The sequence below is a fragment of the Pararge aegeria genome, chromosome 17 (assembly GCF_905163445.1).
Source record: "Pararge aegeria chromosome 17, ilParAegt1.1, whole genome shotgun sequence".
Lineage (NCBI taxonomy): Eukaryota > Metazoa > Arthropoda > Insecta > Lepidoptera > Nymphalidae > Pararge > Pararge aegeria.
The window spans coordinates 2,601,368-2,615,698 of NC_053196.1; the positions used below are offsets into that span (position 1 = coordinate 2,601,368).

At 39.6% G+C, this 14,331-nt stretch overlaps 1 protein-coding gene across 1 annotated transcript in view; it reads right to left on the reverse strand.

Annotated features, from left to right (window-relative positions):
* Positions 1-5,358: 5,358 nt before the first annotated feature.
* The window catches only part of LOC120631306 (frizzled-10-like), a 39,763-nt gene continuing 30,790 nt past the window's right edge, over positions 5,359-14,331 (reverse strand). Inside the window, exon 2 of the mRNA XM_039900807.1 lies at positions 5,359-6,912. Within this exon, the coding sequence (XP_039756741.1) occupies positions 5,545-6,912 (1,368 nt within the window). The 3' untranslated portion in view covers positions 5,359-5,544. The remainder of the gene's footprint in view (positions 6,913-14,331) is intronic.

Genomic DNA, 14,331 nt, shown 5'->3' on the forward strand with positions numbered 1-14,331 from the left:
TGGTCTTTTATAAAGCTCCAAAGATTGCTACCAATTAAATTAAAAAGCTGTTACGCAATGTGCATTAAGATTTTCGACATGTCACCACAAAATATATAGATTTTAACACTCGATTTAAACATGCTTTGAAGAAATGTATCTTGCAACAATCATTTTATTCAGTCAATGAATTTTTTGTGCACAAAAATATTTAATTTGATTTATATAACTTTACCTATGCTGACATTGTAGTAAGCTTTATTAACTTACCTCAATATTTGGATGTCGATGTGAACGACAAAATATGCGTAAAACCCAAAAAGGAGACCCGTGTCCTGTAGTGGGCCGGTAATTGGTTGATATGATGATGAAGATAATATGATTTAAACTATGGAAATTCAATATGGATGGATGTTTTCCTTCGATGTTGAAGCAAATAATATTTTAATTACTTAAAACGCACATAACTTAGAAAAATAAGAGGTGTTTGCTGGGATTCTAACTAGGATCCCCGAAAGTGTAGTCGAGCTCTTACTCACTGGGTTATCACCGCTTCATATCCATCTAAAGAACTATATCCTCAAAAATATGAATTTGAAACCTAAACTACTAATATTATAAACACGAAAGTTTTCAAAGATGGATTGATGGATGTTTGTCGCGCAAAAACAACGGAACTTTCATTAGGTACGCAAAAAAAAACGCTGACAAAACCGCGGGAAACGTCTGCTAGCTAGAAGTCTACAATCTTCCCCAAGAATAAGACCATTAAATTATCAAAATATATAAAAGGATTTTTCCTAACCGGCATTTGTTTCGGAGGCTAGCGCGTGCAAACAAAAAAAGAAACTTTAATATTATATATTTTTAAAGCATAAAAATAATGTAATTATTGTGAATTGAGCTATGTTATAATGTTGTTGGACGTGGGAAAACCGGCGTTACTAAGCTCTGATCATAATCGTTATTAATTATCGTTGTATTCACTTCGACTGCTATCATAATAAGCCTTCATTAGGCTTGATTGCCGGTACTTACCTAATGTACTTTATTTGTTTCTTTTTAATTCTCTGCCAGCTATCGGCGATAACTCCTGATGCTTTCTGTCGCTACTGTCTTAAGTTGTTTATAGACAATGGTTTCCCACTTCAGATGAGTAGTAGAGTCACTACAAACATACTTGACTTTTCAGAAGTGCTTATATTAGGCGTACTTGAAATAAATGAATTTTGAATTTTGATGGATATATCTGCTTGGTCATTGGCGTACCAATGGGCGCTTCTGGTTTGGTTGGCCAGGGCTGTTTTCACAAAACTAAACCAAGCTTTAGTTCGACCGTTCATAGGTTACTGCGGCCTTTTATGTAACGGTGTTGCCAAGTGTCTCGGTCCGAGAAAATAAAAAAAACAGGTATAATTACAGTAGCTATAATATGTTGTGATATTCACTCATTGTGGCGCCATCATGCTCGGGGACCGAGGTCCGAACATTTATATTTGGAAGTTATAGTCACTTTGTTATATATTGTATATATATTTTTGTGAACACTTCGCTAGCGCAATGCCGGATTTTTGTGGCGCCATCTAGTACGGTAATGTGGAGACCGCTACACTCATTTTTAAGTATTTATCGCGTCGTGTCGCACGCCGCATGTTCGCTCACGCAGACTACGGGCCGTGCGAACACCTCCACGGAATAGCCCCAGCGCTGGACAGACCTATAACAGGGCGTCCACTACCTCGAGAGCTCCTCCAATCACCCCCGCCAGCGCGACAACGCGGAGGCACAAATGGTGACATCGATGATTCAAGGCCCATCGGAATTAATAACATCCCCGCGCGCGCCGACGACGACTACGCTGACAGTGACGCCGACATTTCACGGACAAGACAAACCAACAGGCCCAAAGCCAATGATGGCGGGCCCTAGCCCCTAGACAGGGGCTAAAACAACAATTACCAGGGCAGCATAGCTGCCCTGCGAATATGACCCGGGTAAGGAGGCGTTGCCTCGAGGCCCGTACCCCCGACCGGCCTATTGGCCGCTTGGAGATGACCCACACGAAGTATTTATGGTATAGTATGTATTAGTATATTGATTTTTTTATATTTATCAATAGTATTGTTGTATTTGTGTAGTCGGGTTTATGTATTAGTATGTAGTTATTCGTATGTATGTTTTAAACAGTGTACCACAGTCCCCACCTATTCGTTTTTCTTTTTAGTTTTCCTAACCCATAGGGTAGGTTGCCTGGCAGACATCGCTACTTAGCGATAATAGCCGCCTTTTGTATCCTACTTCATTCTTGAAGTATTTGAAATAAAGAGTACAGAATATAAGGCCACCAAATTGTACGCTCTAGGTTTGTAACTATTTTTTTTTATGTGCAATAAAAGTGTAAATAAATAAATAAATTAATTCAATATATCAATTTATAACAATAATGTCTGTTACCCGCGATCTTCGAGCGCTTTTATAACGGTTTTCGACAAATCCTGTGGGAACCGTTTAAAAAGCAGCTTATGTTACTGTCCGTTTTTTCAATTAACTCTATGCCAAAACCCATGTTAATATACAGTAGCTTAGGTGGTGCGTAAAGCAAGGACAAACCAACAAAAACTCTTTCGCATTTATGATATGAGTAAGGATTGTATTTGTAAGACAATACATTGCTCTTTATAACGATGCAATTTTTATTGACAACTAAAAAGCGACATATAATATTTTTTATATTTGAGGACTGAATTCAAGGATCCCTTCAACAGATATTGACCTGTTGAATGGTACCACATGGTATGTATAACAAACAGTCTTAGACCAAAAAAGTAATTTTTCATATCGGTGTATAAATTACAGAGTTCTGAGTTTACAAACATACAATCGAACAAAAAATACAACCGAATTGAGACCTCCTCCTTTTTTTTGTAAGGTGGTTAAAAAGTGGATTAAAATAACCGACTTAATGGAAATGAATCAAGAACTTACTTGTTCGAATAAGTTTGATTACTTCGACGTTCAATTGGTAGTAGTTCGAATAAGTGACATCTGCCTATTGTACTGTATTGTAGGTAGCTGAAGTCATAGCGTAGGTATATTATGCTTTAATAATATTAATTCCTCTCATAACATGAATTTCTAGCGGTGATAGCCCAGCAGCTAGGACGTCGACTCAACTTTCCGAATTCGAATCACATCAAGCGGTGGCGCTGAATACTATACTAACCGATCTTTATACAACACAACGATACGCAATTGCTCTGTTATTTACAAAGGCGCTTCTCTTAATAAATTTGGTTTGAAGCTAACTTGATTGTACTTTAAGAGTTTTATTGGCAATAATAAGTTATACATATCCAAAAATGCCACTACAAATTACTTCTAGATATAATAAAAAAAAGTTCACTTGTTTTTAACAATATTGGTTTTTGCAAAGCGCCTCCCATAAATATCAGAGCAAATACGTGTTTCAAATAAAAGCTGGATATGCTCATGCTTCCATTTAAAATCTTTCGATGAACAGCGTGATATCAATATTCTTTTACATTAGTTCTTACGTGACTATATTAGTCTCACTATAGCGTTTTAAAACTACATAGTAATCAAAGTGAATACATATGGGATTTGGATCCTAACATTTTTTGACGTCAAATTTACGTCTTCATATAATTTTAACGTCACAAATCGCAGTCACGAGCTTGATACGGTTTCAATGGCTGTTTTTATTCTCAGACTGCGTAGTAAGAAGAGTGGTTTGCATGTTAAACTACAAATCGAGGTTTGATCTACTATTAGTATTGAGTTTTTTGTTAGCGTGGAGTTTTGAAAGGCGCTGTCCACCCACGTGCTTCAGAGAGCACGTTAAGCCCTCTGTCCCAGTTATTATCTGATAATGGAGCTAATACTGTTTTACATAAATCACAAGTCTCAAAATTGTGCTATCTTTTCTAGCACACATTTAAAAAATGAAACACTACTTTTAGACAGTTAATTTATTTCAACTTGGAGAACTGACTACAACAGAATTAAACAAATTTTGCTGTGATGGTACCTATAATGTTTCGATTAGCTATAGCGACTCCTTGTTTACAAGAGTGCATGTGAAACTAAGGGCACCTAGTACACCCAGATGATTTAAACAAATCGCGCTTTAGTTACCATTCAATTATATAATTGCTGAAAACTCCATTACCAGCCTACAAAGCACGGGTCTCAACTCAGGATGAGAAAGGTTTTTAAAGGGTAAGGCTGGAGGCTGGGGGAGGCTGTGCGGATTGTTAGACTTCACACCTGCATGCTTAAGAGTTCTCTAAGAACTCTCTAGCATGCAGATTTCGTTACGAAGTTTTCCTACATTCGGAATTCGGTCCCAACGAAGGAGTCTAAAGTCGTATTCCCGCTTACGAGCTTTATGCTTTCGAATACTCTGTAAGTACTTATTTGTAGTCATGTATTTGTAGTTCATCTGATATTCTCAGTCCATCCGTCTGCAGCGATTTCTACTTACTGATAAGAACGCTGCACGTTATCTTTATTGCAGATAAATATAAGACAAACCGCGTTTAATTGCGTGCGGCAGTTCACACCAGATGGGAAATAGCTCAAGACCGCAGACCTGCTTTATCTTCTCTGGAATCAGGGTTCATCGGACTTATAATAGCCGAAATACCTAGTCTAAAAAGAAATACAAGCTAAAAACAGACAGTGTCTCGAAGATCAGGAAAGCTTGTTCCACAAAAATGTTATAATAAAGCCCGACGCCCCTTAAAACTCTCTGTTCCATCAGAGACGAGGCTAGTGCCGAGTAGAGAGATGTAACTAGGTTGACGGTTTTAAAGATTCACAACAACCAGACAAATCTGTACGGTGTAATTTATTATTGTTTCTTTAATATATAATGCGGTACCAGACGGAGCTTTCTAATAGATTTTGACTTTGCAGCAATCAATTGCTATGACCATTTTTTTCGTACGGCGATTAAACACAGCGCACGCGGATAAAGTAATTTGGTTGCATTTTTTCTTTTAGCTGGCTTAACGAATATATTATTTCAGCCTGAAGACTCGCTGAAAACGTAGCTATCTTTATAGATGAAAGAATTTTGAAATCAGTTTATCTATACAGTACTTTTCAGTTTATCTATACATACAATACAAACTCACAAATTTTCTTTCCTTCCTATAGTAAAAGTACCTATAGACATCCATATATATAGCAACTTGTCAACGGTGACATTTTTAGTGAGAGCTTTGAACTTTTGAGAGTTGATAAAAAATACGTAGATGATAGTCATATTTGCTATGAAAAATTCCGCAGGCGTTTCTTATATTTAAAGTAGAAAGCAATCAACAATATTATAATGGTATAAAAATAAAATAGGCCTTTATATAAAAATCAACAGTATAATTAAACCATTTAAATGTACAATATTTACACATTTATAACTAGTACATACGAGAGCGCCTTCACAGAAGGCATATATTTAGGCACTTATCTTAAAACTTTAGTCTTTGAGACATAGTACACGGAAAAGTCAGATAATCAGTACGAAACGGAAACACATATTCATCATACTCTAGATACATAGAGAGGTCTTTTGTAGTATGGATGATGGGGTCTCAGTAAGGGAGGCGCACAGCAAGGGGCCTTGCGGGGTGGACACAGGGACTTTCTCCACACGATGGCAGATTTTTTCGACCACGCCCAAGCTCCTGCGGCGATTCCACACGACAGCCACAAACACACCGACACACCGCGCGATCCCGCCGTATCCTCAATGCTTCCGGCTTCTAAAGCCGCCAACAACGCCAAGTTAGTTTGCGCTTCTCTGTTCCTGGCTTCAACAACCCGTGCTCCAGTCGCAAACGCAGCCAGAAACATATAGAGCAAACCACCTGCGGCAGCTCGAGCGGCTAATCTCCCAACCCGCTTCGCTCCTCTCGAATCCAGCGCACGGCGCACTCTCATTATACCCGGACAGGCGCCGATAGCCAAGGCTATTGAAGTTATGAGCAAGGCGCCTCTCGGGACACCTATCAGCGCTGCAGCCGCTGCGTCAGACACACCACAAGTGCCAGACAACTCGTCAGCAGTCACACGTCTAAGCGCTAAAGCCGCTGCAGTCCATGCGCCTGCCCAGCCCCAAGCCACAGCGTGTAAATATGCTGCTGCGCGTTCTAGAGCTTCAGTTGACCACTCGCTCGCAGCTGTCAAATACCAGGCGACGCACGCGTTCGCGAACCACGCATCAGCGGCCAGCGTGAAGTAATAGGTTAGAGAAAAGAATGCGACGCATGTCGGTGATGCTAATCCATCTACAGCTAGCGTTGTACCTGCACAGGAGACCGTCTTCGATCCCACCCAGCCTCTAGTCACGTGCGCGAGGGCGACGATGGCGTGGCACGCAGCCATCCATACCATTGGTCTTTCTGGATATCGATATCTGGACGGCTCAGCGCAGAATGTGAGCAGTGCGATGGAGGTGGAAAGTAAAGAGAACCACGCAAGTGTCAGCATCCATATTTCCGCTGTTCTCTTGCTCGATTGGGTGTATCTTGCATGTTGACCGCAGGCGGGCCAACACTCGCCGGTCGGCGATCTGGAATGCGCCGGTGGACATCCGTGCTCTCTCGGTTCTTGTTCGTGAAATGGCCAACGGGGAAGTGGGGGAGGTTCTGGCTCCTCGCTTGCGTTGGGGGGTCTCATACAAAGTCTCCTGTCAGGACGGAGTGGGAACGCTGAGCAGTCAAGCATGACGCTGTTGGGCAGTTCTTTGATCTCCTTCCTACAGTCTTCGACGACCTTTTCGCAGAGCGCTCGGCAGGCGCTCACGGAGCCCGACACCTGCTCGGAGCACAGGGGCGCGAAGGCCGAACAGAGCAGGAAGCGAGCGTGCACCGAACATTCGCTTGAGAGGATGCTCGCGAAAGCTGTCATCTGCAATAAGAGAAAACACATTATTAATATTGGAAGACTGTACATTAAAATCGCCAAAATGGCCTCCAACAGAAGCCGATGGAGACAGTTTACCAACGCGAAATTGAGATCTCACCAGGACCACGATCTTCAGTAATGAAGGAACGACCAGAGATAGAGAGTACATTAAAAACTCATAATATTATCCACCGGAAGCGGTGATAGCCTAGTGGGTAAAGTCTCGTATCACAATAAGAAGGGTTTAGGCTACTACTACGCTGGCCAAGTACGGATTGGTAGACTTGCCGTTGGGAAAATTATGAAGAACTCTCTGGGTTTCCTCACGATGTTCTCCTTCACCGTTTAAAGCAAGTGATTTTTAAATTAAAAACGCTCATAGCACGAAAAGTCAGTGGTGCGTGCGGGGGCTCGAACTACTTATTTGGGTATACATTGGATAGAATCAGGCGTTACCTCGCAGAATTCAATGATATGCAACGAAAATTAAGCTTAATCTGATATGATATAGAATAAATTAAAAAACAGGAAAATCTTTACGGTGCAATTTATAATTTCTTTAGTCTGTATACTCTACAATAAGCGAATCTTCCAAAATGTTCTCGCACATTTCGCTCCGACACCAGAGCATCCTCATGTGATGCCGCGTGGAAATACATCAGGGGGTATGGATTTAACATATCTCCCATACCCCTAGTCGGTTAGCCCACTGGTCGCTACCATTTTATACAGCATCATCTTTTATCAACAGGTGAAATAACAGTCTAGGGCTAACTTGTACCTAGTAGAATAATAAAAAAGCAAACAAAAAACGAAACGAGTCGCTCCCCTTTATTAAAATATTTAAAGTGGCACCGACATACTAAACCTTTTTGGTAGGCAAACACTCGTGTTTGTACACAATTGTTGGCTCAAAACGAAGCTTTTTGAGAAAAAAAAAGGGTGAGTGTGCTTTAGTTCGCAGCCAGCCTACCGTTCAACTATTATATAGTAGGATTTTTGTTCAGGTAAAGTTGTTTGCACCTTCCTAATCCGGAACCATATCATCAATAAAGGTTTGGAGAAACAAGCTTAGACTCTTTAAAATAGTTTGAACTCGAAGTGGTTTTTTATTGCTATACATTACGAAGGGTAAAAAAAATTTGAATGGTAAGTGAAGATATCTTTGAAAAGGTTTTAAGAGGTATTAACAATTAACGAATATCGATTGCTGTTGAACGCGACTATTTCCGATTCTGTTTGGGGTATTTTTTAGGAACCGTTTATTTACTCGGGGTAAAAATTATCCTATGTTTGTCTCCAGGAATAAAGTAAGCGAAGTCTCTGCTGTCGTACAAAGGAAAAGAATCACTTTGTAAAGTTTGAGTCGAGTCGAGTACGTCCGGGGACCGTACTAGCTCCCCCCCGAAACGGAGACTAAGTGAGAACCAGTCCAGCCAAACCAGGCCACCATAGTTGCAAGTAGATGATATTAATGCAAAGTTCATAAAGTTCAAGACGGCCTACTGTAGTATATGTACCCACTTTACGTGAAGTCTGCTTGTTTTTAATGACTAAATATAATTTACAATTACTCCAGCAAGACAAATTTAATTTATATTAAATCTGTCTTGCTTGAGAAATTGTAAAACAAATCTAATCGCCGAGGCAAACACTCCCTGATAATAATTACGATTGCAAATCTAAAACGACTCCTTTCACTCGAAAAGGTTCTTCAACCGCACATTAGTCCCGTCCGCCTCGCAAAAACACAACGACTTCGTCCTTGCCTTTGTCTCGAGGCAGTCGCGAGCTTTTTTGAAGGCCTCAATGCCAGGAACCGAGCTTTGTGATGTTTTAAATGAATTGACGTAACTGGTAGCCATTTTAAATAGGTTTTGGTTTTGTTTTTATTTCGCCAACTGAATTTGATGGGACATTAGCCATTTGGAGTTACGAGAAAAAACGGTTTAAGGTTAGTCTAGCGGCTAAAACTTAACGACTTTTCTTTCGAGGGGACGTAAATATCAATAACAAAATATCAATTACTTTAACGGCGAAGGAAACCTGAATGCATGAGATTTCTCCATTATGTTCTCAAAAGCATGTGTAGTCTACCGCATTTGGCTGAAATGAGCCGCTATGGGTGATAATTATAAAAATAATAATAAATAAATAAATATACTACGATAATACACACACCGCCATCTAGCCCCAAAGCAAGCGCAGCTTGTGTACTAAGACGACTGATGAATATTTTTATGAATAATATGCATAAATACTTACAACATACATATAAACACACAGACAGTGAAAAACATTCATGCTCATCACACAAACATTTTCCAGTTGTGGGAATCGAACCCACGGCCTTGGGCTCAGAAAGCAGAGTTGCTGCAAACTGCGCCAATCGGCCGTCAAGCGAAGGAAACTAGCGAAGACAATTAGCGAAGGACACCATCTCTGTAATTTTAGTTAGTTAACTATATACCTACTTTTGTATTCGTAGGCTTAGTTTATACTACCATCAATCACTTTTGAATTAACGTCAAAATTCTATACGAGGTAACTTGTTTATTGGTAGGTATTTGATAGGATATATTTCAAATAGTAGCTAGGTCGCCATCACTTCTCACTGCTATGTAGACATTTGTATGCAATCAACGCATCAAAAGTGCCATCTATGTCCCTTTTTGAATAAAGAAATATTTGAATTTCACTTTGACTTTATATTAGGTAAACAAAGCGTTAACATATAGGTACTAGGTACCAAGGCAGAGTTAATTTGCGTTATACCAGCCACTCATGTGCTCCTAGTCAGGCCTTAACAAAAGCCGGGGGACGACAAAAAATTAATTACCCGACTGCATCCGAAAATAGCCGAGTGCTCCCGCCCGACGCCGACACACGAGAAGCTTTGATGTCTCAAACAGCTGAACATTTCAAAATAAACAGACAACTTTGTGATGCAATGAGCCGTATACACATAATTAAAGAGGGTTACTTATTTTTTTTTATGTTGAACGTCATTTTTCACCGATCCGTGAACTGTGAAGACGGAAAATTTTAGGAATCTTTTGGAAATAAAGTAAGCGGACTTAGTTGACTCTCAGAATCGAACATAAGAATAATTGAAATATTTCATTGGAACGAATTTAAAAAATTATATTTGGGGGTTTACCTCGATTTACATTGCTTTTCATTTTTAGTAATTTCTATAACATTTTCTGTGGCATTGGCAAAAACCATTTTCCATTGAACCATTTGAATCGGTGATAGCGCATCGGGTAAGAGCTCGACTTCACTTTTGGGGGGCCGAGTTTGAATCCCAGCAAGCACCTATGACTTTTCTTAGTAATGTTCGTTTAAAGTAATTAAAATATCACTTGCTTCAACGGTGAAGGAAAACATCAAAATTCAAAACATTCAAAATTCATTTATTTCAAGTAGGCCTAATATAAGCACTTTTGAAACGTCAAGTCTGTCTGTGTGTAGTGACTCTACCACCGGTTCGGAAGGCAGATTCTACCGAGAAGAAGCCGGCAAGAAACTCAGCAGTTGCTCTTTTCCAACATTAACAATTTACATTTTACATTTCAAAATTCATTTTTCTATCTTGTGAGAGATGAAAGCGGAGCCGGATCCTTCCAAGCAACCTTGTCATCGAGAGGAAATCTGCATGCCTAAAAGTTCTACATTATGTTCTCAAAGGTTTGTGGAGTCGACTAATCCGCACTGGGCCAGCGTGGTGGACTACGGCCTTAACCCCTTCTCATTGTGGGAGGATAACCGCGCTCTGTAATGGGTTGATGGGCTGGTAATTGTTTGATGTGTCATGTGATGATAATGATAATTTTCCATTGATTTTATCAGTAAGTCAAATAAAAATGTACTCACTTATATAATACCTCGGGCTTAGGTCTATTAGGTATCATACAAGCACACATTTTTTTTTAATCATTAGCTATGTGTGTAATATGTGTGTGTGTGTAATTAAACACATCGCCATCTAGCCCCAAAGTAAGCGTCCAAGCTTGTGTTATAGGAACTAAGATGACTGTTGGATATTTTTATGAGTAATATACATAAATACTTATAATATACATATAAACGCCCAGACACTGAAAAACATTCAGGCTCGTCACACAAACATATTCCAGTTGTGGAAATCGAACCCACGGCCTTGGACTCAGAAAGCAGGGTCGCTGCAAACTGCGCCAATCGGCCGTCACTATGATAGTGATTGCAAGCCTCGATTAACATAGGTAACCTTCATATTATTTTGCCGTTTTCTTCAGGTATGGCCCGGTTCAACACGTAGGTGCCAGTTTATCAAAAGCCAATCATCGCCAAGTTAGGCGTTTCCCTTTAATAAAATATTTATTTCACACGTCAATTATTTACGGAGCGCCCGGCGGCGTCCTTTGATCGCCTATCGCTAACCCTTTGAAGTCCCACCTCACTTCACACCCGATTGCTTGCACTTATCTGAGAGTTCCTTTACAGTAATAAAACTATAAATAGGAACTACACTATACAGTTGGTTGGATTTGAATGAGTGCCTAAAGTTCGTGATCTCGAACAGTTTGCGCGCTTTGAAAGCGGTCGTCATTTATGACGAAAGGGTGCGGCGGCTACTTCAAAGACTCGGCACGTATTGTACAACCGCAGTGTACTGTGGTGTCTTGCGATTAGACGAATCCAGACGCTATGTAATACATATTATCATCATATAAACCCATTACTAGCCCACTACAGGCTACACGGGTCTCCTCCCACAATGGGAAGAGGTTGAGGCGTTCCACCACACACCTTTGAGAATATTATGGAAAACTCTCAGGCATGCAAGTTTCCTTAAGATGTTTTCCTTTACCGTTGAAGCTAGTGATATTTTACATGCTTTAAACGCACGTAGTTAGAGGTGCGTGAGGAGCTATTTAGCAATTTTGACTTTAATTTGCGTTTGCTTTATGGAATAATAGAAATTCTACGCAGACGAAGTCAGTAGAATCGGCTAGTAGTCTTGCTTGTTACATTATAACGCCTAAAACACATTTTTGTCGGCGTGGAGTTAGATTGCATCCGAAGCTGCACGACTAGCATGGGCAGAAGCAGTTTTCTAACTCTTCCAAGTTTTCTTCTTTTCTAACTCTCTAATTTTCTCCCACAGCTTGATGAACTCCGAGCACTGGCGCACAAGTAGAAATAATATTCAAATAATATATGTGATAAACGGGGGTAAATTTCTCCTATTCAGGGGAAAACTTTAGCAGGTGATAAGTTAATTTTATCCCTTGCCAGAGGATGTAATCGGGGGATATAATTTTTATGTCGTGGGTTTTTTTTAAAACCCGATCCCGATAAAACACGGACAAAGACGGCAATAGTGCTTAATAAATTCCACGTGGTCGTTCCACTGACTCCACGGTAGGTTTCCACTTTCACTAAGTAGGTATTATATTATACATTCATACGGACAAGTGTTACAGCTTATAAGGCTGTAATTGATCATGTAACTATATCTGCTACGTTTTGCCTGCATGCATTCTAAAGGTCACCATACACGGGACGATCCGTTACAGACGAAGAACTGGACTTGTAATGTGTATATCCATGAATGAATGAATTCATGAATAAATGAATGAATACACTTTTATTGTACCAACACATAAAAAAATAAGTATAAGAAACAAAACACGTCAACAAATAGCATTCGATTTGGAGTAGTTTCCGTATATTTAAATTGAAGACAATCAAGTGTCGGATTGTGAGTATATCCATATATCTAAATCTAAGGGGATTTAATCGATTGTATGCAATCTGGCGCGTTACTGCAAGTTCACTCGCGTAAGTCGTGCAAACTCTACCGAGCTACTGCGACCGGGGGCAAGTTACTGGTCCAAGTTACTCGCTCGATCTACTAGTACAAACAACTTACAAAACCATTCTTATTTGTAGCAATAATTGACGGGCCAAGCAGATGCTCTAACTCCCTAATGGTAAGTGGGAAACCAACGCTTTGAAACAGTGCAAGACTTTGCAAGACATGCAAGGAACACGTCCAAGAAATTGCCACCCAGTGTCCGTCAACCTGACACGTAGGTGTTAAGCCTCATATGCCAGTAATAACACCGGTAACTACGCCAACTACGCTCTTCAGACGAAAACACAGCAGTTTCCTTTGCGGCAGAAATAAGGATGGCAGTATTACTTCTCCGGATGGAAAGCTCTAGTACTACAAAATGTAAATACCTTTGACAAAAGTTACTGGTAGTAACGAAATGCATAAGTTACTGGCCATTATTTTTTCGTTGACTCTAGCACGAGCTATATCTAATGCTATGCAAAGCAATGATAGCGATCGATCGCAGCGACCGATTGCATGAGTGTGGACGAGTTTTAAAACGATAAGTTGCTACGGTTATGCGTGCAATTGATCGTTATGTTCGCTCGTGAATGGGCCCTTTAGATAAGAAAGTGAAAACGAAAGTTTGTGAACCCTTGTAAGTAACCTATCCAATATTTATCTATATAATATATCTATAAAATAATATATTCAATGGAAATGTATGTATGTTGGTTTATACCTGTGTTATATCACGACTAAACCACTTAATAGACCTTTATGAAATCTAACACTAAGCTTAGCTGAGATGAGAGAATATAAAGTATTAACAATCTACATCGGTCTTCCCAACGAAAAATGTTTTTATTGTTATCCGCTTTACATGATTTTGTAAAAATATCACAATAGAAAAATGTCAGGTTACGACATTTTTTGAAATAAAATAGACATGCGCCTGCCTAGTTAATCAAAAAAGTTATGCGGCAACATTGATGTAACAGATAAATTATTATATTTGTAAATGTTATGCCATTTTTGGCGCAGTGTGCAGCGACCCTGCTTGCTGAGTCCAAGGTCGTGGGTTCGTTTCCCACAACTGGAAAATGTTTGTGTGATTAAAATGAATGATTTTCAGTGTCTAGGTGTTTTTCTTTATAAGTATTTATGTATTTTATTCAAAAAAATATTGATCACTCAACTTAGTACCCATAACACAAGCTGCGCTTACTTTGTGGCTAGTGGCGATGTGTGTATTGTCGCACTGCTAGTATGAGCCCGAGGCAAAAATGTATCCCCCGATTAATATTTATCCTTTGACAAGGAATATTACACTTATGTTTTAAATTAAACGTTCCCAAATGATTGGACAATTATTTAAGAAAATGCTACATGTTACATACCGTAATTACATTCGTAGACATCTCAATTCGTACTACCAAACAAAACCAGTCCGCGGCCGGTTTCGTTATAAGATTGTTTTAGATTTTAGAAGATTTTTAGTAGGACATCCAAATTTAAGGCTACGAATGGAAGGTCTGAATTTCCTGCCAAGGTACTTTACAATTACAAGTTGTATAACGTGCATTTCCAAGTAATTT